Here is a 24,298-nt window from a genome sequence, read left to right on the forward strand (position 1 = left end):
TGGAGGCCCAGTATGGCCACTGGCAGAGTAACCCTGGCAGCTTATTTCATCTCTCTGAGCCTCAGTTTCCCCACATGAAGATGGAAGAACGAATATACCTCACAGAGTTTCTTTAAGCAATAGGATTACATGAATGAAACTCAGCACGGGGACTGCTTCATAGATGCTAGTTTTCCCCCTTGGCCTTTCCTGGAGCTCCACCCTTACTGGCCAGCCAGTGGTCTGTAGCTCCTGGTGTCAGCCATTGACTTCTTGGTTGGGGCCCAAGTGAGCACAGACTTGGCCCTGACTGCCTGCTCCCTTGGCAGGGCTGTGGAGGAAGGCCTGACGTACAAATTCCACGCGGCATGGAGCTCTGTCTTGCAGCTGCTGTGTGTCTTCTTCCAGGCGTGTGGGAGGCAGGCCCATCCTGTGATGAAGAAGGTGAGCTGGGGAGCCGCTGGGACCAGGACACGAGATGGTGACTGGGCTGTCGGACTGTGGGCTCCCAGAGAGGTCCTGTGTCTAGTACCTCTGCACTTTACCCCACTTTACACTCCCGATGGCGCCCACAGCAGGTGCCTAGTACTGTGTCTTCAGGAAGGTGACCGAGCCAACATGGGGGAAACAGAGGGGTAGGACCTCCCCCAGCCTCCTGTCAGGAGCTGCTCACTAGTGCTGGTTTGAGTGGATGGCTTTGAGGAGGGAACCAGTATGACTCTCTCACCCCTACCCACTATCTTTTTGTTTTTAATTCTCTAAATTTTCTATTACAAGGATTATAGTGTTTTAAGCAGCCTTAGGTCCCAGAGAGGTTATTACAGCCCAGAGTAAACCACTTAAGGATAAGGGATTTCCCCAGGGATCCTCTCCAGCTCCAGGAGAGGGTAGGGGCCTCAGGTCAGGCCCCAGGCTCCTTAGCAGCATCTTCCAGCCTCATGGGGCCTGCACTGACTCCCACCATTGCTGGTTGGAAGAAAGGAGCCACCCTGGGATGGCAGGGGCTTCCTCAAGAAGCCTGGCTCCTGATAGATCAGGTTGGCAAACATGACTTTCTACAAGTGAGGCCCTGGGGGGCTCTGGGGGGCCAGAGGGCACAGCTCTGTCTTGAAGAGCAACCACCCCTCAGCGTCTGCTAATTTGCACAATTGTCACATGTGGGTCGTTCTTTTTGCCTTTGCCAGAGTTTCCATTTTTCTTTCTTTTTTATTCTTTTAAAAAATTTTTTTAATGTTTATTTTATTTTTAATTTTTTTTAATGTTTATTTTAGACAGAGAGAGAGAGACAGAGTACGAGCAGGGTAGAGGCAGAGAGAGAGGGAGACACAGAGTCTGAAGCAGGTTCCAGTCTCCAAGCTGTCTGCACAGAGCCTGTCGCAGGGCTTGAACTCATGAACCATGAGATCATGACCTGAGCCAAAGTCGGACACTTAACCAACTGAGCCACCCAGGCACCCCTATTTTATTTTATTTTTTGAGAGTAAGAAAGAGAGAGACAGAGCATGAGTGGGGTAGAGCAAAGAGAGGAGACACAGAATCTGAAGTAGGCTCCAGGCTCTGAGCTGACAGCAGAGCCTGACATGGAGCTTGAACCCACGGACCATGACATCATGACCTGAGCTGAAGTCAGACACTTAACCAACTGAGCCACCCAGGCGCCCCCCCGCCCCCACTTAAAAAAAATTTTTTTTTGATGTTTACCATTTTTCAAGATAAACTGGAAGTCTACATTTGTACATGAAATCTGATTTTTATATGTTACTAACAAATACAGAATTTTTTTTTTTTGAAAGAGCACGTGCAAACAGGGGAATGGCAGAGAGAGAGAGAGAGAGAGAGAGAGAGAGAGAATGAGAATCCCAAGCAGGCCCCAAACTGTCAGTGTAGAGCCTGATGCAGAGGTCAGACTCATGAACTGTGAGATCCTGACCTGAGCTGAAACCAAGAGTCAGACACTTAACCAACTGAGCCACCCAGGCACCCCAGAATTTTTTTTTATTTTATTTTAATTTTAGAGAGAGAGCCAGTGGGGGAGAGGAGCAGGGGGCGAGAGACAGAGAGTCTTAAGCACCTCTGTGCTCAGTTCAGAGCACAACATGGGGCTCGATACCACGAACCTGGGATCATGACCTGAGCCGAAATTAAGAGCCGGATGCTTAACTAACAGAGCCACCCAGGCGCCCCAAGAATACAGAATATTTTAAAATCTTGGGGTTTGGGGAGAGGTCAGACTTCTCAACAGGTTAAATTTGGTTGTTGGTTTGTGATCTCTGACCTAGAGCTTAACCTGGGCCCATGCTCCCGACCTCATCCTCTTAGAGACTTTGGCCCAGACTGAACTATGGGTGTCTGTTCTGTCAGCATGCCTTGATGTATATTCTCTCGTCTTTTGGCTCCAGTGCCTCCAGTCCCTGTGTGACCTGCGCCTCTCCCCCCACTTCCCTCACACGGCAGCTCTGGATCAGGCAGTGGGGGCTGCAGTGGCCATCATGGGACCCGAGGTGGTTTTAGAGGCTGTGCCTTTGGAAATTGATGGCTCTGAGTAAGTGTGATCCTGTCTGGCTTTGTGTGGGGCCCTGGGGTATTCAGCCAGCTCATTCTTCTCTAGCAGGGTGTTCACTCTCGTGGGTGAAGTCTGTGTGTATCACTTGGGGGTCAGCCAGAGAGGCCACGGCAGGGCTTGGGCTGCTCCTTGGCTCAGCAGGTGACATGCTGCTGGGCATGCTGCCCTCTAGGATGTCACCTTCTCCTCACTGGCCCTTTTCTATGTCCTCCCAGAGAGAATCTAGATTTCCCGAGGAGCTGGCTACTGCCTGTCATCCGGGACCACGTCCAGGAAACACGACTTGGTTTCTTCACCACCTATTTCCTGCCCCTGGCTACCACCCTGAAGAGCAAAGGTATGGGCCCCACCTCAGTCCTAGAGCCTTGGCTGGAAGGAGCCAGGAAGGGCTCCTTGTCCAGCACCCCCAGCCCTGGGACACTGGGCAGCATCCCTCTGCCAAGCAGGTGGCCAGCCAGTGCTTGAGGGCCTGCCTAAGGAGACTGTCCCTCGCTTTGCTTTGAGGCCTGGCCAGGCATGTTCCCTGTGGCAGGCTTACAATGGCTCCTTCTCTTGCTAAGGAAATAATTAGAGAAGTGCACGCCGATTTATATATATGCAGGGCTGTTCCTAGTAGAAATCTGACACAACGTATGTGTCCCTCAGCAGGGTTCTGGTGAATTTAGTCCCACTATGGGCCATGGCACGGTCTTTGTGAGAAAAGGGAAACCTTGTGTGGGAACGGGCATGTTTAGTAGATGGTGAGTTGAACAGATTAGATTCAAATCTCCGCTTAGCCACGCTATGGCTGGGTGACTTTGGGCAAGTTGATTTAATTCTTCTGGGTTTGCTCCTCATGAGTAAAATCAGGGCGATAATTGCCACATGCAGATTAAATAAAAAAGTCACATACATACCTATTCTACAGCCTACCGCTTAGAAACCTTGTCAAGGTAAACCGGGTTTCAGAAAATATATATATATGTAGTACAGTCCTGTTTATTATGCTTTTAAAAGCATGTATGTGTTTAAAGAAATATAAAAAAGTCAGAAGAAGTGATGACTATCCCTGGGGGAGTAAGATTATCAGGAGACATCCATTTCCTATTTTATGGTATTTCAATTTGTGGGGAGGGAGGAATCACCCAGATTCGTGTTTTCATTATTGGACTTTTGCTTTTGATAAAAATGAGGCCTGCTGGCCCAAAGGGTGCCCAAGGTCCCACTGTGTCCTTGTGTCACACTGCAGCAATGGACCTGGCCCAGGCAGGCAGGACGGTGGAGTCCAAGATCTATGATACGCTCCAGTGGCAGGTGAGGGGTCAGCCAGGGGGATGAGGGTTGGATGGTGCAGGGGCCTGAGTTGCTGGGCGTCACTGTCCTTTACCATCCCCCCTCCCCAGATCTGGACCCTCTTGCCTGGGTTCTGCACAAGGCCTACGGACGTGGCTGCCTCCTTCAAAGGGCTGGCGCGGACATTGGGCACGGCCATCAGTGAGCGCCCAGACCTGAGGGTCACTGTGTGCCAGGCCCTGCGCACCCTCATCACCAAGGGCTGTGAGGGGGGTATGTATGGGCTCTGGGGTTTACGGCTAGTAGGGGAATGGTTGCAATGGCCCGGGTCCCCTGGCCTCCTCTACCCCACTGCCTGAGCCATAGCGAATCCTCTGCAAGGACCTGGGGCTTCTGCTGGGGACCCAAAGAGTTAGTAACACGCTGAAAGCTGTCCCTTTTCCTTCTACTGCCACTGTGCTGACATCTGCTGGGTGTTGTCCAGTTGGCGTTAAGGGCTTTAGTGGGTAGCTGGCTCTTGGCTGACGCACAGGACAGAGGAGCTATGGAGGAACATAGAGCATGGTGGGACCTTTTGTCCTGGAGAATCCCCAAATCCGTAGGTCCTGTCACGGGTCCTCCAAAAGGATGCCTCTAGGCTGTAGCCTCAGCAGCCCCTTTGGGGCAGACTTGACTCCTGCTACTTGCATGCAAACTTTGGTCCTCCTGCCAGAGGCTGACCGTGCGGAGGTGAGCCGTTTTGCCAAGAACTTTCTGCCAATCCTCTTCAACCTGTATGGGCAGCCTGTGGCAGCCGGGGACACCCCAGCCCCTCGCCGGGCCGTGTTGGAAACCGTGAAAACGTACCTCACCATTACAGACCCTCAGGTGAGCTGGTGGAGGAGAGGGAGGAGCTGTCGGGTGAGTGAGGGCTGGGATGGGGGTGGTGAAAGGGCCTCACCCACAGGGCTCGCTTGGGCCTCTGCCACCTGCGAGACAGGCCACCAGATACCAGCGGTGGCTGGGTCAAGGCTTCTGAGTGGAGGGGGGCAGGGTTGGAGAAGAGAAGAGAATGCAGTTCTGTGACCTGCTCCTGCTCTTTATTTCTCTCTTCACCCCCTGCCTCCTCTTCATCCCCTTGGGGGTGCCAGTTGGTGAACAGCTTCCTGGAAAAAGCCAGTGAGAAGGTGCTGGACTCTGCTAGCTCTGACTTCACCAGGTAAAATGCCCCACTTGAGGCAGCCCAGGGAGCCAGAGGGTATGTCTAGCAGAAGCCCTGTAGATTCTCTCTGGAATTATTTAGGAAAGTCTTGAGTTATTGAATGTCCCAGCTCTACCGTGAGACCTATCTGGCTCCTCCTTCCTGAAGGAGCAGTATAGCCTCCTAGGGAAGGATAAGGACCCTGGTGACACATTGCCCAGGTTCAAATCCCAGCTCCACTGCTTAGAAGCTAAGTGACCTTGGACAGGTTACTTACCTACTCCGTGCCCTCTGTGTCCTCAGCTGCGAATTGACCATGATAATAGTACCTCCAACAGGGTTGCCGTGAGGACTGAAGACTTTAAGACACATAAAGCACCTGGAACAGCATCTGGTACCTTACGGGTGCTGATTCGGTGCGAGCTGTGGTGATTGCTCACGGGCTCCTTCAGGACCCCTTTTCGTCCTCACTCTGACTTCTCCCACCTCCTCTGCTCCCAGTAGGTGTAAGACACTGATAGTCTGTGCCCTTCTCCAGCCCTTCTAAACCCATCCTTCGTCTCTTGCCCTGAGCAGATTGTCTGTCTTGGACCTGGTTGTGGCCTTGGCTCCTCACGCGGAGGAAGCTGCCATCAGCAAGCTGTACTCTACCATCCGGCCCTACCTAGAGGTGAGACGTGCAGGCTGGAGTTGCACATGACCACACTTGGGGGAAGCGGGGGCTCTTTGGAAAGGCAGGACCCGTCTTCTCGTCTGGACCATGCAGGCAGATACAGAAGTCCAGGGCAGGGCCACCTCAGCTCAGGAGAGGTGTCCTAGGGGGAATAACAGCTCCTTTGCAATAGCAAGGAGTTAGGGCAAGAAGGGGAGAAGAGAGCGCTGCAGCTGGAAAGGCGAGTGGGCACACGGGCCTTGGTACATTCTGGGCACTGCAAGTTCTCCCTGCTGGATGAGCATTACTTGAGGCCAGTGAGTGGAACGGATTGGAGGGCTGGGGTGGCTTCCGTCCTTGCAGCGTCCTCTGCCTGACCCACAGCCTCTCACCGTCCATGCTCAGCCAGCCCTCTCCTCAGACCTCTTGAGCTCCAGAGGTGGGCTCAGGTTCTGAATTTCCCCAGTGCTGGTCACAGTTAATGGTGGCTGCTCTGTGACTGTAGTTGCACAGTGGCGTGTATATGTGTGTGTGTGGACGGGGTGGGTCGGGACCCCCAACCTCCCTTGCTCACCCATCCCTGACCACCATACACCCTCCCAGAGCAAGGCCCATGGGATACAGAAGAAGGCCTACCGAGTGCTGGAGGAGGTGTGTGCGAGCCCCCAGGGCCCTGGGGCCCGCTTCGTGGAGAGCCACCTGGACGATCTGAAGAAGACCCTGCTGGACTCGCTGCGGAGCACTACCTCGCCTGCCAAGAGGGTGAGGCCTCCAGGGCAGTCGCGCTCTGCCCACAGGACGATGGGCGACACCAGGAGAGGACCACCTTAGAGGGGCCTTTGGGGGCACAGGTGGGATTGAGGGGTCCTGACTTTTGTTCCCCCCTGCCCCGCAGCCCCGTTTAAAGTGCCTCATACATATCGTGAAGAAACTCTCAGCTGAGCATGAGGAGTTCATCGCTGCCCTTGTCCCGGAGGTGAGGGGTGCAGGAGGGGTGTGTGTGTTTTGAGGAGTTCCTTGGAGTTGGCTTCTGAAGACCTGTCAAGATCAGGGGAGAACAGTATTGGGGTTGGGGTGGCCTCAGTTCTCCGCCTGTGAGCTTGGGTGCCCCCCCTGTCCCTTTCTGCTTCAGGCCACCAACCAAGCCCATGGTGGCCGGCTCCAGAGCGCATGCTCAAGGGGTTGTCTGGGCAGGTGATCCTGTGTACCAAGGAGGTGTCGGTGGGTGCTCGGAAGAATGCTTTTGCTCTGCTGGTGGAGATGGGCCATGCTTTCCTCCGATTTGGCCCAAACAAAGAAGGTAAGGCGTGGATGACCCAGGGCCGGGATGGGTGCTTGGCTCACGGGCCTCTGGGAGGCACCCCTCCAAACCACTGGCTGCGGACCTGGGCAGGCTGCTCCTCTCTGGCCAGAATCCCTTCCCTGAGGGGCCCGGCATGCAGCATGCAGAGTGCTCTGCCCGGATGTGATTATCCTTATCTCGCCTTCCAGAGGCCCTGCAACGTTACCTGGTCCTGGTGTACCCTGGCCTCGTGGGCGCTGTGACCATGGTCAGTTGCAGCATCCTGGCCCTGACCCACCTCCTGTTTGAGTTTAAAGGTGAATGCTGCTTCCTTGAAGGCCTGGGGAACCCTTGGGGTAGGAGGATGCCCAGAAGGTCAGGACTGGGTCACTACCAGAATGGGAGAGCTACCACCTTCCTTCCTCGGGGGAGGGAAGAAGAACCAAAAGCAAGCCTGGCTGCCTCTTGTCTCCTCCGCTGCCCGTGTCATCTTCCCTGCCCACCTGCATGCCACTGTCAGGGTGGATCGGAGGAGCTCGAGTCTCATGCCCAGGTGTCAGTCCTGGTTCCACCTCTTACCAACCGTGCCAGACCTTGAGCAAGTTTATGAACCTTTTAGAACTTCCATTTCTTATCTCTAAAGTGGGGGAAAAAAACTACCTTCTCACAGGATGGCTATACTCTAGGGAGAGTGACTAGGACCGTGCTGGACACACAGAAGTCCCACAGATGTTAGCTCCTCTGCATGTGACCGGGCAGGGGTGTTGCGTCTGGATGGGGTTTTGGTGTCTCTGACGGTGGCCCTTTGGTGACCCTAGGTCTCATGGGAACCAACACAGTAGAGCAGCTGCTGGAGAATGTGTGCCTGCTCCTGGCTTCCCGTACCCGTGATGTGGTCAAATCGGCGCTGGGCTTCATCAAGGTGGCGGTAGTTGTCATGGACGTGGCACACCTGGCCAAGCATGTGCAGCTGGTGGTAAGTGGCCCCCTGGCCCCGGCGGGTGGCAACATGGCCTCTGGCCTGCCAGCATGGACCCATGAGCACTGAGGCCAGCAGGTTCCAAACATTTGTCTAGCTGTACGCTGTCTTGTCTCACAGAAGGTCATGCAGGAGCTCTGGAAAGGACCGGTAGGGTGATGCCCACCCGGTGGGGGTGAAGAAGGTGCATGGTGCCCAGGCTGCCTCTTGTGACCCCTCTTCCCCTCCACAGAAGCAAGGGCTCTGCGGGGCAAGGGTCTGTGGGCAGGGCCACCCTTTGTTTTACAGATGGAGAAACTAAGGCCAGAGATTTCCCCAGGTCACAGTGTTGGTGAGAGTGGTCCTGGGACCAGAACCCAAAGCTCAGGACTGACCCTCGGGGCTCTCCCCCAGCAGGGCCACATCTTGCTTTCTTTTTCCCCTCTTGCATTTTGACCTTCTGGGTTTGAGGAAGCTCCTCTGGACACCCCTGCTGGGCTGCAGAAGGGCCTGAAGAGCCCTCAGCTGGGCACAGGGTGTGTCTCCTGCTGGGTCTGTCCTCCAGACTGTCTGCCCGCTACCTCCACCGTATCGGTTTTTCACTTCAGCTGGGTTGGGTCACATCAGACCTCTGGGTTCCTCTTGCCTTTTGTCTTCGTATCTGGGCTTGGGTCAAGGTCGCTTGCCTGTGCCCTCCCCTGCCTGCAGCCCAGCTGGGGACCAAAGATCCAAAGATGAGAAGCGATAGAGGAGTAGTCTGTCCTAGGGTTCCAAGAATTGATAAGAGCCTTCCTTTCCTTTCCTTTCCTTTCCTTTTTTTTTTTTTTAATATTTATTTATTTTGGGAGAGAGGGAGAGAGAGAATCCCAACCAGGTTCTGTGCTGTCAGGGCAGAGGCCAAAGAAGGGCTTGATCCCACGAACCACAAGACAAGACCTGAGCTGAAATCAAGAGTCAGAGGCTTAACCTTAGACTGAGCCTCCCAGACACCTTTATAAAGGCCTTTTAAAGGATCGATGGGGCCCTGCGCCTCCAGCCCCATCTAGAGACACTGCAGATAGTGAGATCTGCCACCCACACATAGGCCCCAGCCAGGCCCGATGAAGGTGTGAGAATAGTCTGGCCCGAGACCAATGCAGGGCTCAAGAGAAACCTGGTGGTGTTAGGACAAAGTATGGGCCATGGAATTAGATAGACCTGGACCTGGACCTGGGCCGACTGCTGCCTCTGACCATGTAGCAGCCACTTAACTCTCTGTGCCTCAGTTTCTTCATCTGTAAGAAATGATGATAGTGTCTGCCTCATGGGGTTCTAAGGGTTAAGTGAGGTAATGCAGGTTAGGTGCCTGCCACTTTCAGAAGTCTCTAAAGCTGTAACCTTGGTAGGATGGTCGTGGATTGTCATGAAGGAGGGTTTAGGGGAAAGGTGGAGAGCTGCCCAGGTTGTGGAAACATGATTGGACCAAGGGGTGGCTGGGCTGCTCTGACCCTCACCCCTTAGCTGGGCCTTGTGGGTCCTGTGTACCTGGTCTGTACCGTAGTGAGAGGGCAGACAGGGTGGAGGGCACCCCCGAAACCTTGGTGCTCTGCCCGCCAGATGGAAGCCATTGGGAAGCTCTCGGACGACATGCGGCGGCACTTCCGCATGAAGCTTCGGAACCTGTTCACCAAGTTCATCCGCAAGTTTGGGTCTGTGCTCTGGATTGAGGGGGAGCAGGGGAGGGGTTGAGGGGCTTCCCATCCTAGCAGAGAGCCTGCAGAGAAGGAGCTGGGCTGGGGGACTGAGTCCCTTTCCTGTGGCTGGAAGGGCTGTGGCTGAACCCTCCTCTGGGTAGCACTCCCTGGCCAGTGCGCCTCACCAGCCCCTCATCCCTCAGGTTTGAGCTGGTAAAGGGGCTGCTGCCCGAGGAGTACCACAAAGTCCTGGTAAACATTCGGAAAGCCGAGGCCCGAGCCAAGAGGCACCGTGCTCTGAACCAGGCTGCTGTGGAAGAGGAGGAGGAGGAAGGAGAGGAACCTGCCCAGGGCAAGGGTGACAGGTGAGGCCTGTGGTGGGGTCCTGGGGGTCCCAGGTCCTGGGGACCTGGTCTCCCTCGACCTGCAGCCTGCCCAGATCATGCCCAGACACCCCTGCCTCTCCTGGGAACACCCTGACTTGGGACTTCTCTGCACTTAGTATCGAGGAGATTTTGGCCGACTCGGAGGATGAGGATGCTGAGGAGGAGGAGGAAAGGGGCCAGGCCAAGGAGCGCCGGAAGCTGGCCCGACAGAGAAGCCAGGCGTGGCTGAAGGAGGGTGGCGGGGATGAGCCCCTCAACTTCCTGGACCCTAAGGTGGCCCAGCGAGTCCTAGGTAGGCAAAAAGTGGCTGGCACATGAGTCGAGAAAATACGCTTGCCTTGCCAAGGTCAGGGGTTAGGGTGATTTCCACACAGCCCACTGGGCACCTCTCACCGCCATGTGTGCACATCAGTGCGCTGCAGACACCCATCTGGGGCACAGACCTGGGCTTGTTGGTTTGGATGGGGCTGTGGGTGGGTTAGTCTGGCCTTCCGCCTCCTCACTGCTCGACTCTGCCACACCAGCTACCCAGCCTGGGTCCGGCCGGGGCAAGAAGAAGGACCACGGCTTCAAGGTGAGTGCCGATGGCCGCCTGATCATCCGGGAGGAGGAGGACGATGCTGCCACGACCAAGATGGAGGAAGAGGAAGGCACTAAAGGTGGGACCACCATCCATTCTAGGGGCACAGCTGCTTCTGGAGTGGGCAGTGTTGCACTCACTCGGTCGTTCATTCACTCATTTGTTTATTTGCTCATTCATTCCGTGACCACTGGTTGGGGAAGTGTAGATAAATACAGATAACGAGGGGCTTGTATCTAAGACAACTTCCTCAAACATTTTGAATTTCTCAAACTTTTTTGACCACATTGAGAAAGCTTTACATTGCAATCTAGCCACCTATACGATACATACATAATTCAAACAGAACTTTCAAAACGCTGTACTTCCTCTTGACTGTGTGTGATGCACTTTTTTGGCCACTGTTCTTCTGTATCTTTCCTTCTCCCTCTTCTCCTTTTCTTTTTTTTTTCTTTCTTTCTTTTTTTTTTTTTTTGCAATATAAACTTCACTGAGACCATGAAGCTCATTTAGAGGTAGAGCCAGACTTAAGAGGTTTAGGGGTGGCAGCCCCCTTCCTGACTGCATGATCTCCTGTTGTCCAGGAGCCACTCTGGTGTGAAGTCTCCGAGTCCTGTTTAATTTTTCCTGCTTCCTCTCCCCCGTGTCATCTGTTAGATCAAAAAGCTTCAGTCTTTAAAATTGATCTGCCTTCCTCTTTTTTTTTTTTTTTTTTTTTTGGTTCCCACTGCCATGATCCTTGGGCTCTTGACTCACTACAACCTCCTAACCAATATTCTCACTGCATCCCCTGCACCCAGCTTACCGGCTGTGTGACTGTGGACAATTATTAACCTCTCTGTGCCTTAATTTCCTCACGCCAAATGGGCTTAATACCAATACCTACTTCAGATGGTTGTAGATGAAATGGGTAGCCAGAACAGTCAAGTACATGCTTGGTGTAACGGTGACTACACTGTTTCCTGATCTGGTCACACCACTGTCCCCTCTCGCCGCTTTGTACTTTCCAGGCTCTTGCTCCCTTCTTGGCCCGTATGTCCTTGGTGCTGAGAACACCTCTCCCCCTCTTTCTGCCTCTCCACTTTTTTTTTTTTCCTTAACGTTTATTTATTTTTGAAAGAGCACAAGTGGGGGAGGGGCAGAGAGAGAGAGGGAGACACAGAATCCGAAAGACTCCAGGCTCTGAGCTGTCAGCACAGAGCTCAACGTGGGGCTTGAACTCATGAACTGTGAGATCACAATCTGAGCCGAAGTCGGATACTTAACCAACTAAGCCACCCAGGCACCCCATCTGCCTCTCTGCTCTTAAGGATCCAGCCCAAGTGTTTTTATGTGACCTTTCCTTGGCCCCCAGCTTTCCGGCCCTGTCCCCCAGCGCTCCCAGCAAGCTTGGCCACTGCCCAGGCTGTGGCTCTTAGTCCCATGTTGTCTCGTGGCATTATTTACTAGTTGATTGACTTCGCTTGAGTTTGTCTTCCCTCCAACTGGTTTGTTTCGTACTTTTAAAAATACGTATACCGATAGCTTTTTAAAGAAATTGTGGTGGGGGCGCCTAGGTGGCTCAGTTGGTTAAGCGTCCGACTTCGGCTCAGGTTGTGATCTCACAGTTCGTGAGTTCGAGCCCCGCGTTGGGCTCTGTCCTGACAGCTCAGAGCCTGGAGCCTGTTTCCGATTCAGTGTCTCCCTCTCTCTCTGCTCCTCCCTGCTCACACACTGTCTCTCTCTCTCAAAAATAAATAAAGATTAAAAAAAATTTTAAAAAATAAAAAAATAAATTGTGGTGCAAAGTACACATAATGTAAAACTTACCACATTAACCACCTTTAAGCCTGCAGTGGACTAGTGGTAAGTACGTTTACATTGTTGTACAGCCAACCTCCGGAACTCTTTTTGCCTCTTAAACTGAAAGTCTCTACCTGTTAAAAGACAACTATTGCCCCCACCCCAGACCCTGACAACCATCATTCCAGAATCTGTCTGTAATAATTTGAATTTGAATATGCATCTAGGTACCTCACGTAAATGAAATGATTTCAGTATTTGTCTGTGACTAGCGTGTTTTACTCAGCATAATATCTGCAAGATTCACCCATGTTGTAGCGTGTCTCAGAATTCCCTTTGTCTACGCAAGCACTTTGCCCATTTTTTTATTGAGATGTTTCTTTTGTGTTGTTGAGTTTGTGGGTGGTCTTTACGTAGTCTGCTAGTCTGTGTAATCCTTTATCTGTATGGTTTGAAAAACCATTCTCTCATGCATTCTGTAGAGTACATTTTCAGTCCGTTGATGTGTCCCCTGATGCACAGAAGTTTTAAAATTTTGAGATAGTCTTTTTGATCTATTTTTATTTTGGTTGCCTGTGCATTTTCTTGATTCGTACTTCTTTGGCTCATCCCCACACAGAGCTCAGCATGTATAGCGAAAAAACAAAAAGGATTCTCAAGTAGGAAAATGAGGCTGTCCTCTTGGCCAAGCAGAATGTATGTGGGGCTGGGGCGCGCATGACTCCCCAGGAAAACCAGGGCTTTCATAGGGTCTTAAAAAAAGCTGTATTTGTCTCAGGAGTAGGAATACGACTTCCTTGAGGGGCTGTTGTCCCTGGGGCCTGGGATGGGAAAGATAAAGTTGCAGTCAGTGTTCAGGGGTCTTGTCTCCCACAGAAAGATGCAAGTTTTCTGGAGTTGTCAGCTCTGTCAGCCTGCTGAGCCAGGGGGAGGCAAGGTGAAATTTGCGTGGGCTTTGGGAAGTCAGGGGTGCTCCCTGTGTGCTCACAGGACTTTCTTTTGGTTCCAGGGGAGGATGAAGAGATGGCTGACCTGATGGAAGACACGGGTGTCAGGAGTGTGAGTACTTCCTCTGATGGGGGTGCTGGGCCCTCAGGGCAAAGCCTTGGGCTGACAGCTCTCAGCCATCTCTCCCCCGCCCACCTCCCACCCACCCCCACCTGCCCTGCTTCCTGAATGCACAGGAGCGCCTTGAAGCTGTGCATAACAGATGGTCCAGAGGATGTGGTGTGCATGTACAGGGCACAATGTAATGGCCGACTGCTCTGTGGGGCGTGGGAGGGGGCCCAAGGCACCTGATGCTTCCGTGTTGGTGGAGTTGTCCAGCTGAAGGAAGAGAGACAGAGCCCTGTGTGTCTCTACCGAGGGCATGTGCTGGGCAGGCTGCAAAGGCAACAGCTGGCCTATGTGTTCCAAGGGCAGGTTCCTGCAGGGAGCCGTTGAGGAGTGCCAAGGGGCCCGTGCATCATCTCACCTAATCCTCACAAGAGACGGAACTCTATCCCCGTTTCCAGAGGAGGCTTATCCTGCCCAAGTTCACAGGGGTTGTTAGATGCAGATGGGATTTAAACCATGGCCTTCCAGCCTCCTGAGCCCAAGAATTTAACCTTGGTATCTCCCAGGGTGGAGTGCAGCTTCTCACCTGCCCCACCTGAACCAGCAGGGTGATGTGGGCCCAACCCCTCACCGTCCTTCCCGAGCCTAGTGAACAACACTTCTGAGGGCGTCTAGGAGCAACGTCTTTCCTCTGCGTCCTCTCGGGGCCTGGCCAGCCCATCCAGCCTTCCTGGGTGTCCCCATTGGGGGACAGCTGCATAGGCGGGGATACAAAATTAGCAGTGCAGATGCAGGTACTGGGGTCCCATTTCGGCGTCAGCCTAACCTTTCAAACTCAGCTCCTCACCTGTGAATCTTGTGGAATTACTGGGTTGGCTTGATGAGATTGGACACGGCAAGTGCACAAGTATAGTTCCTGATGATCTTTCCCCCAGTTACTGCTTTCGTGAATGTCCTATTCACAAATGCCCTATCCCTGGCCAAATGCCCATCTTCCCACCAGGGCCAAAGAGGTACCCGGTTATCAGAGCATTGCACCCACGTAGAATTCCTGGGTGAAAATCAGACATAAAAGATCAGATAGTTATGGGGTCAGAGGGTATCCGGGGGTCTGAGAGGCCTCTGATGCAGGAAGCCTCCTCTGAGTAGGAGCGTTGCACCAGCTAAGCTGAGGTCGGGGTTCCCAGACAGGTACTTGTTGCCCTGGGACAGGAGTTCTGTGTGAAGCAGGCAGATGAGATTGTGGTCACAGCCTGGGCTGGAACTTACTTCTGCACAGCCTAGTTGTGTGATCTTGGATAGTTCTTTACCCTCTCTCAGCCTTGGTGTTCCCATCTGAAAGTGGGGGATTGAGTGCTTGGCAGAGGACCTTTCCTGCTAGCATAGTTTGCAGTTGCTTTTACTATGAACATTAATGATGATCGTGTACCCTTGTTAATGAATTTTGTGCACCACGTTATAGAAGAAACATCAGAAGCTCAAGCATCAGAAAGAGGCTGACGATGAGGAGCTGGAGATGCCCCCTCAGTACCAAGGTGAGACTTCCACTCTTCCCTTTTGGGACACTGTGTTCCCTGTCCCCTGCATTAGACAGGGCAGTGGCAGGCAGAACCACAAGTTTGCATGGCATGGCCCGATTGTAGTCAAGTCAGCACCAACAAAGATTGGCTGATCTGTCTCCCAAGACTGGTCTGGGGGCTGAGAATGTTTGGGATGAAGAAGAGTCTGGGGGGATCTGTGCATGGAACCCCCAGCCCTTCTAGGGAGCCCCTGAGCCCCATCTCTGTCCCACCCACTTAGGCCTTCCGTGAGGCTTGCAGCCCACCCCTTGTTTTCCTGGGAGGTGTCTGTCTCTCTTGTCCAGCCCTGAGTCAGGCAAGGTTTGGGAGATCACTTCAGCCTGTGTTGAGGGTGGCAGCTGGGAGGGTCAGTGATGGATCTGCCCGGGGGATTCCCCTATACATTTGTCTCTGGTCCCCTAAGCTGTTCCTTTTCCTGCAGCAGCTGCTAAAGACACCAGTGTGGCTGCCAAATGCCAGGGGAGGCCTCTGTTACTCACCTCTGCCTTCTTCCCCTGAGGGCAGCCCCTGTAGCAGAACCCCTGCTATATATCTGGAGGTACAGGGGCTCCTGTAGAAAGTCCCCAATCCCAGGGGCTCCTGGGCAGCTCAGTCGGTTAAACATCCGACTCTTGATTTCAGCTCAGGTCGTGATCCCAGGGTCGTGGGATCGAGCCCTGTATCAGGCTCCGTGCTGAGTGTGGAGCCTGCTTGAGATTCTCTCTCCCTCTGCCCCTCTCCCCTGCTCACACGTCGTATGCACGCGTGCTCTCAAAAATTAAAAAAAAAAGAAGCACGGTCTCCATTCCCAGCAGCAGGTATGTTCTCAGAGCCTTAAGGCATCCTAACCCAACTGGAGAGCTTCACGGCTCCCCACTCTGTGGCCCCATGGGCCAGGGCCTAGTTTACCTGCTCTGCTTTGAGGTGGTGAGGTGCAAAACCAGATGATGTGGAGGAGGCCTGGGTTCAAGACTGCCGGCTCTTAGCTCTGTGGCTAACTTGGCCCAGTCCTGCTGCTTCTCTGAGGTTCTAGTTTCTCATCTGTAAAAAAAAAAAAAAAAAAAGTGGGATTCATCTGGCTCATCTAAAAAGAGTCCTCCTGAGTCATCCGTGAGTGTATTGAAATCCGGACTGGAAATAACAAGTGACGTTGGAAGCACCTGGATTTCTGTAACCACAGTTTTCGTGTCTGTACAATGGGACAGGAGCTGCCTTTCTTTCCCAGTGTTGTTGTGAAGCCTGAATGAGATCAAGCCCGAAGTACCTCATTTTATAGACAAACTTAAAAGATCCAGAAATTAAGAGACTTGCTGAGGTTAGAGCTGGTAGTGGTAAATCAGGGAGTCGAACCTGGGTCTGTCTGACTTCAAAGCCTGTGTTCTTTTCTCCTAGGACAAACGGAACAGATTTAGCTTTGGAGACTGGGGTGGTTCATGTTAGTGGAGAAGGTGTATGTCCTCAGAGGTCATTCGTAGGTCTGTGTGGCTTCAAGTCAGCCTGAGGAGCCCACTGGTCTTAACTGTTAAGCCACTAGACAGTCCCTTCTTGGGGAAGGTCTTTGTCCTTGGTTGATAGGGGACAGAGCCATTGCTAGCCTTGATTTCTCTGCTCCCTGGAGGCTCTGTAAAGACAAGGTACCCACTGCCTTCTCCCAGGAGGAAGCTGCCCTGGCTTTGCCTGATTCATGGTCTCTGTGTTCCCCCTCTAGCCGGAGGCTCTGGTATCCATCGCCCTGTGGCCAAGAAGGCTATACCTGGGGCCGAATACAAGGCCAAGGTAAGAGCCATGGGTAGGGACAGAGCCTCTGGGAAAGGATGAGGGTAGCTGTGCCCATCACCCTTCTGGAGAGCCACCTTGGTGGAGCCAGACTCAGGCCACACCGAGGGGCACACTGAGGTCTTGTTAGCATTTAAAGTCCATGCCTTTGTTGGTTGGCATTCCTGGACTACAGGAGCCCTTTGGTGCCACCAGGGCACAGAGTGAAGGGGAGGACATGGGGTCTGTTAAGTCAGGGGCAGGGAGGAAGGGGAACCCTGTACTCCTAGTTGACTCTCTCTCTCTGGCTGAGCAGAAAGCAAAGGGTGACGTGAAGAAGAAAGGTCGGCTCGACCCCTACGCCTACATCCCCCTCAACAGAACCAAGCTCAACCGAAGGTACAGTATTGTGCGGGGTCTGGCTGGGGCAGTGGGGGTGGGGAGCTCAGTGCTCCAAAGAGGGGAGGGCCTTATTCTCAGTAAACTCTCAACTTAATTGCTCCAGTATCTTCCAGGTTTTTTTAATTTTTGCTTTCTAATGTGCACCTTCATGTAGTTGGTGCCCACATGCGTTATTGACTTGAACTGCTCTTGTAAGTAGGACAGCACCTGTGCCCAGGCAGCACCCTTTCTCCCCAGTTCCCGCTAATGCTGGGGGAGCCATTGGTCAGCATTATGGGAAGAGAGACCACCTGTCTTCAGGGAGATGTGACCCTCTGTTCCTTGTTCCTGCAGGAAGAAGGTGAAGCTGCAGGGCCAGTTCAAAGGCCTGGTGAAAGCTGCCCAGCGAGGGTCCCAGGTGGGACACAAACTCCGCAGAAAGGATCATCGGCCCTAAAGCCTCGAGGCCCCCAGAGCTGCCCTGGGACCCAGTGTAAGGTCTCTCTGCAGCTTCCAAGCTGCTTTGACATCAGTTCCAGATACTGAAGGTTCTGGCAGAGCCTGGACTCGGAATGACTTGCTGGACAGGGCTTGGCTTCCAGAGAGGCACCCAGGATTTTGGAAGCTCCAAATAGGAGCCGCCCTTTAGAGATGTCCCTAAGGCCTGGAGATGGGAATGTGGCCTCGCTGCTTGTGAATCGGCCAATGAGGCAGCTGTGCTTTCTGCCCAGAGCAGCCATGCGCACCAGAGCAGACGGTTTCCTGTTTCTTCTAGCCGCTTATAGCCACATGGCACTTAGCCTGGCTGTGGTCTGGGTGTGGAAGATTTGCTGTGATCGGATGTAGAATAAACATGGACTGCCATGCATTTTCCCTAGAAACACTGTGTTTTATCACCTGCCCCTCCATGGACAAGAACTGTGTCCAGTTACTGGCAGCAGTGGCTTGACCTCTTCTTTTCCAGTCCCAGCATCCAGTCTAAGGCATAGCAGGTAGCCCTAGGTCAGGCCTTAGAACTTGCCCACCTATGTCAGGAGGTTTCCCTGACTTCACTTACTGTCTCAGTCAGAAAGTGACATTTGGAGGGGCAGGAGGGGCAGTGAATGCTCTGGGGCTGGTCTGTAGAGACAGAATAGGAAGGAAGCAGAGGCTGCCCCAGGTTGCCCCTAGGCACAGGTTTCCTCGGCAGCTTTGTTCGTTGATTCACTGAAGTTCATTGGTTCACTGAGCCCCTCTGAGTGCCGAGTGCAGCCTGGTCACCCACCTCCCTGATCATCACATCCTGTTTTTCCCAGACAAATAGACAAGCTGTGGAAAGAGCAGCATGATTCTCACCATCCAGCTTTGTTGGTCTGGAGCATTGCTCCTGAGGTCACTTTATCGGCCATGGTACCCCTGTGTGTGCTTTCCCAACAGGCATCAAGAAGCAAGGAACCCCAGGGCTAGTCCCCCATCCCCAGTAGGAAGAATTGTCCCCTGGCATTTGATCCATAGTTTTTCTCATCTCAAATTCTCCCCATTTGACATGAGACACCCCACCCCCTCCAGCACACATGCTCAATAGTTTCCATTCTAGTTTCATGCCCTTGGCTCTGATAATGCTCCCAGGAGGCCCTGTGCACAGTTCCGTTCATCCTCCAAGGGAGCTCTAGTCTTGACTTGATCCATTGACCCGCAAATTCGAGCATTTCCTCCCACTGAATCTGGAACGAAGAAGTGGAGAGGAACCACACTTCACCCAGAGGTGGCGCTCTTTACATGCCTTGTTCACAAAGTCTGGGCTTGGAGAGCCAGGAAGGTGGTCTAACCTTAATCCCCATGGTTACTCTTATGGACAAATCAGGCCTATCCTAGCCCTTTCCTATTTCCTTTCTCAGGAAATTAGCCACATGCAGTAGGACACTCCATGAAGTAGGAGGAGCCGGTTGTGCTTACTATAGTATGCTTTCCAAGGACTTTTGTTTTCTTCCAAAGGTAGAGCTAGGGCAGGTGACCCAGAAAGACTGGTCTTGGTGATGTGGTGAATTCCATACTCTTTTGGAAGTAGACTTCGGATGCACATTACCTCGAAGCAGAGGCAAGAATTGATCTGTCCCAGAGACATAAGGTGCTGGAAACATTTGTTGTGAAAGTCAGTGCTGCTTTTGTCCCCACAGAGGGGGTGATGAAGGAGAATCAGGAGTATTTATCAATGCAAGGCTCATTCAATTTCAGGACCACTAGAAAATCTGAGGGTCTCCACCAAGGTCCAGATGCACTACTTTAATTTTATTACGCTTTTGGCAGGTCAGAATCAGACTTATTCCAGCTTTCTTTTCTGGGGTCCACCTTCGATTCCTTCTCAGAAATGGGAGACAGAGCATGCCCTGCCTGGCCGCACTGAAACAGCCACCCTGGTGTTGGCTGAGGACGTGGGCAGTGTTGGGGATCTACAAAGGCGGTCCATTCATGGCCCCCATCCTGACGCCTCTGCACACAGGTGGGTCCGATCACACCAACCTCACCCCTTCCTGGGAAGTGCAGCTTCCTGGGATTGAGGCAGCTGGCCTGATGGTGGCTGTCATCTTACCTCCACTGTCTCATTTGCAAGCCCACCTCAGTCCACATGCTTCATCCTGTTTTCCGGCGTCGTTTGCAACATGTGAGAAAATTACCTCCGGTGTCCAAGTAGTCTCTGTTTTCTCTCTTCATTGTTGCTTACGTTCCATCACAGGGTAACTTAGGAAATTAGAAGGTATTCTCTACTTCACTATAAAAGTACTAAAGAATCACAGAGCATTTGGGAAAAAAAAACCAGACAAATAAAAGCAAGAGCTAGACTCCTTCCACCAAATTCTCACTGTTAATCTTTGTACATCTGACTCTGAAACAACACAGATTTGAATTGCATGGGTCCACTTACACATGGGTTGTTTTTGATAACTACAGCACAGTACTATAAATGTATTTTCTCTTCCTCATGATGTTATGAATGGTATTTCCTCTAGCCTTATTGTAAGAACACAGTATATAATATATATACCAAATATGTGTTATCGGTAAGGCTTCTGGTCAACAGTAGGCTATTAGTAGTTGAGTTTTGAGGGAGTCAAAAGTTATATGTGGATTTTGAACTGAAGGGGGGTCAGTGCCCCAATCCCCACATTGTTCAAGGGTCAGCTATATCAACTGTACATTTCATTCCTGTTTTTTTATGTGCAAGGCTTTTTTAAATACAAAAACAGTGTTTTTCTTTTTTTTTTTTAAGTGTTTATTTTTGAGACAGAGAGCATGAACGGGGGAGGGTCAGAGAGAGAGGGAGGAACAGAATCCAAAGCAGGCTCCAGGCTCTGAGCTGTCAGCACAGAGTCCCACGCGGGGCTCTAACCCACGGACCGTGAGATCATGACCTGAGCCGAAGTCGGACACTTAACCGACTGAGCCACCCAGGTGCCCCAAAAAACCAGAGTTTTTAAATACAAGTATACATTCTAAATTTGCACTTGACTATCACAAACTTTTTACCCTACCAATATAAACACTTCATAAACGTTTTCAAATGCCCGGTTTAAACACCCACCAGTGAACGTAGGTCAGTTTATTTACAAAGAATCTGTGAGTCCCTAAGTATGTTGTTCTTTGACGTACACAGGGACTTAATGCCATCACTAGATGCTGGATCATGTGCAGAGCAATATTTAGAAAGTGACATGATGACTGTTCTTTGTTCTATTTTTGCTATACATTAGTGTAAATAGACAGATGACTGTACTCCAGAAAATAACCCTGATTTGGGGCACCATAAGCTGGCTTGCCATTTCCTGAAATCATGCTTACTATAGCTTCTGCCGTCAGAAACATTTATCAAGCTGTTAGAGAGGCTGGCCACGTCATCCGGGGCCAGGGCTACAGTGGCAGAAGGTGTTCTCCCATTCCAAGTCCCATTGATCGGTCGTGGAAGTGCCTAGAACAGGATTTTGAGGTCAATAATCGGTAAATATTGATTGAGAATGCTGGGGGGTGGGGTGGGTATGGTGGCAAGCTCAGGCTGCATACTCCTTCCTGGGCTGAGGTCTGGATATCAGCTGTGCAAGTCTAAAATCAGAGTTCGTTGTGTTCAGAGAGGAAGAAAGTGACTCACAACAGGCCTAGGCGAAATTGTGATTTATTAACGTGTAATGAGAAATGTAACTGCTAAGGGGCTTGAGACTGGCGCGTGGTGACTGCTCAGCACACAGTCCCCTGCACAGGAAGTCAGAATCAGAGGCTTTAGTGAGCATGGGACAGGGCACAGGGAATCATGGGAGTGGTAATTGGCAACGTCTCTGACGTAGGACAGTGTTCTGTTTTGTCTGTAGGATAGACCTGCCCGTCGGGTCCCCCTCTATTCAGGTTAGTGCCAGATCCTCTGTCGTGTCCTCTAGACTCTTGAGAGCCACTTGCCTGCTGTTCAGAAGCTTTTCTGAGATTTCCTTCAGCTCCGGGTTCCTTCACATGCAGGCATGCCTGGATTGAATTTCCAAACCCAACTCTTCTGGCTGTCACCAGGGAGACATCCTGTTCTCTCTGGGGCCTTGTGTAGATAACTAATCCTGTCTGTCTGTCGTGTGTAGACTTGAAGGGTTTAACTTCTAGAGGGCAGCTTGATTTCCAGATTCCAGGGATGTTACCCTGTAGACCCAAAGGTAGCTATTACAGAGCTGATAGGATTTTAGGGCAGAGTTTCACAGAAGACCTGAGGCATTGATGACAGATAGATGGGTTTGCGGGATGGTGCCAGGAATAGCCTGGACCTCCTTCTGGCCCCTCCTGTTTTTACAAGCTCTTCAAGAGTCTTGCTTTGAACCAGAACTGTTGCTGTGCCATAGATCTTGGACTTGAGGCCTCTGAGCCTGAAATACATACACAGCTGATTGCTTGGGACCAGCCCTCAGTTGTAAATAAGCTCATAAAAATGACGAGGTGCAGTGTTACCTGAGATTTTACACGGCTGTGCATAATGATTGGGTCCCTGTGTGATAACACTTATCGAAAATTGCCTTCCTTAACCTTTCCAGCAGGTGGGGTATACCTCCAGAACACAAATAATCAGCCAGCAAAACTGACATCTAGTATTTATTCTGAAGAAAGTCCTTCCCTGCCCACACGAGGACTATCACAGGGGCCACGTGGATCCTCTCCCTCAGGACTTCACACACGGGGCACAAGCATACCTGATCCACACCCGCCAGGTTTAAATCTCCGCAGGTCCAGATTACCACCAAATGCAACCACGTGTACTATCTCTCCATCCCCACAACGGTGGCGTGATGATTAACCGCTGTCATTTTCATGATCCGTCACAGCTGAGAACCCAAAGGCAGCGTTAAGTCAGCGGAAAAGGTAGTTATTAGGCCTCCAGAGTTCAAGCCCATGCTGCTGCACCTTCATAGCTTAGCCCCCGGGGAGAACACAGTGTTGCAAGCAGGCTTAGCTGTGCATTTCAAAACACCGCCTGCAGTTGGGACACCAGAGTCTGTTTCCTTTCCCTTCATCACCTTGTGGGCTCTTTACTCCCCAAAGCTCTGCCGCTCTGGGATTAAAACCAATTACAGAACAGGCTTCTTTGTACTTGGCGAGAGGAGGGTGGAGTTGTACCAGGACTGACTTTCTTGACAGCCACCAGGGGCAGGGCAAGGCAGGGCAGGGCTGCTTGCTGGATATTCCTTCCTCTCTTTCCTCTCCTTCCTCTTCCCCTTTCAGCAGACTGTGGAGCTGCTCTGCACGTCTTGCCTTTCTTCCTTTCTGCCGTTTTCTTCTACCCTATTCCTTGTCCACTTCCTCAGCTCTCCCTCCCTCCCTGTCTCTGCTTCTCTACACACACACACTTGCATTGTGCCTTTGTTCTGAGCAAAGGACTTCCTTCAGAAAGGCATTTTGTGAGATGGGATACAGTAATAAGCCAGGCAGACAGGATCTTTGCCTTCATAAAGTTTATGAGGAGGGAACAGGTAAAATAAAGAATAAATAAAACATGTGATTGGAATAGTGCTTTGTGGATGCCTTGAATGGACCTAATTTGGATGAGGAGGACATGGTGGGGGGGCACTCTTGGAGTAAATGATGTTCGTCTAAGACCTGAAGCGTGAGCAGGCTTTAGGTTAACTCATTTGCCTCAATGATCCAGGCTCCGAAATTTCTAGGTCCCGGACCTAAGGGCAACAATATGGTTGGAAGGTGGGTTTAGGCCAGGACCTGTCTGGAAGTTCTGCTGCCTACCAGGCTTACTGTTTCACTTAGATTGTGTGTGTGGATGGGTGGTGGTGTGGCTAAATCTCTCACCTACTTTTGGCTCCTGCTCCAGACAAACGAATAGCACATGCAGAGGCCCTGGAGCCAAGAAGAGTTTGGCCCCTTCAAAGAACTAGCAGGAGGGGCGCCTGGCTGGGTCAGTCGGTAGAGCGTGCAAATCTTGATCTCCGGGCTGTGAGTTGGAGCCCTACGTTGGGTGGAGAGAGTACTTAAGAACAAAATCTTTAAAGGGGCACTGGGTGGCTCAGTCGGTTAAGCATCTGACTTCGGCTCAGGTCATGATCTCACGGTACGTGAGTTCGAGCCCTGTGTCGGGCTCTGTGCTGACAGCTCAGAGCCTGGAGCCTGCTTCAGATTCTGTGTCGCCCTCTCTGCCCCCGCCCCCCCCCCCCCCCCCACTGCTAGCACTCTCTTTCTCAAAAATAAATAAACATGAAAAGGATATTTAAAATAAATAAATAATAAATAAAATCTTTAAAAACAAAACAAACAAAAACCAAAGAATTGGCAGGAAGCCAGGGTTGCTGGACCAGAGGAGCAAGGTGGAGAGTGGGACAGCTAAAGGCTAGAGAAGCGGCTGCTGGTGGTGTTTCACAGGGTCTTGAATTAGCCCAACTCAAACGGGTGTTGGAAGGGAGGGAGGGGTAATGCCTGAACTGACTTGCTTTTTTTTTTTTTTTTTTTTTAAGATCACTGGCTGCCACATGAGTCATGGATTGGAACAGGGCAAGAGGACACAGGAGGCCCACTGGGAAGCTGCTGCTACAATCCAACAAGGGATGGTGCATGTGGTGGGGTGGTGGGTGGTGGGGCCTTGGCGGAGATGGTGGGAAGTGGCTGTACATGGTATGAAAACTGCAACCTGAAGTTCAGTGCTGTTAGTGGAGGGGTCTTCAGCTTTGGGAGAAAGAAGCCGGGCCTCTTGTTTACTGGACCACAAAGGCTGGACAAAGTTCAGTCATTGGTCCCC

General features: G+C 51.9%; 1 protein-coding gene across 1 annotated transcript in view; it reads left to right on the top strand.

The window, feature by feature from the left end:
* The window catches only part of RRP12 (ribosomal RNA processing 12 homolog), a 29,867-nt gene extending 11,941 nt beyond the window's left edge, over window positions 1–17,926 (top strand). The window contains exons 13-34 of the mRNA XM_060641874.3: window positions 309–423; window positions 2,379–2,521; window positions 2,758–2,879; window positions 3,771–3,835; window positions 3,925–4,087; window positions 4,527–4,681; window positions 4,945–5,012; window positions 5,571–5,664; window positions 6,250–6,408; window positions 6,542–6,622; window positions 6,841–6,946; window positions 7,138–7,245; window positions 7,747–7,904; window positions 9,483–9,574; window positions 9,763–9,924; window positions 10,062–10,237; window positions 10,470–10,604; window positions 13,317–13,366; window positions 14,826–14,898; window positions 16,631–16,698; window positions 16,994–17,076; window positions 17,413–17,926. Coding sequence (XP_060497857.3) covers window positions 309–423; window positions 2,379–2,521; window positions 2,758–2,879; window positions 3,771–3,835; window positions 3,925–4,087; window positions 4,527–4,681; window positions 4,945–5,012; window positions 5,571–5,664; window positions 6,250–6,408; window positions 6,542–6,622; window positions 6,841–6,946; window positions 7,138–7,245; window positions 7,747–7,904; window positions 9,483–9,574; window positions 9,763–9,924; window positions 10,062–10,237; window positions 10,470–10,604; window positions 13,317–13,366; window positions 14,826–14,898; window positions 16,631–16,698; window positions 16,994–17,076; window positions 17,413–17,515 — 2,479 coding nt within the window. The 3' untranslated portion in view covers window positions 17,516–17,926. The remainder of the gene's footprint in view (window positions 1–308; window positions 424–2,378; window positions 2,522–2,757; window positions 2,880–3,770; window positions 3,836–3,924; window positions 4,088–4,526; window positions 4,682–4,944; window positions 5,013–5,570; window positions 5,665–6,249; window positions 6,409–6,541; window positions 6,623–6,840; window positions 6,947–7,137; window positions 7,246–7,746; window positions 7,905–9,482; window positions 9,575–9,762; window positions 9,925–10,061; window positions 10,238–10,469; window positions 10,605–13,316; window positions 13,367–14,825; window positions 14,899–16,630; window positions 16,699–16,993; window positions 17,077–17,412) is intronic.
* Window positions 17,927–24,298: the final 6,372 nt, after the last annotated feature.

The sequence above is a fragment of the Panthera onca genome, chromosome D2, assembly GCF_046562875.1.
Source record: "Panthera onca isolate mPanOnc1 chromosome D2, mPanOnc1 haplotype 2, whole genome shotgun sequence".
Lineage (NCBI taxonomy): Eukaryota > Metazoa > Chordata > Mammalia > Carnivora > Felidae > Panthera > Panthera onca.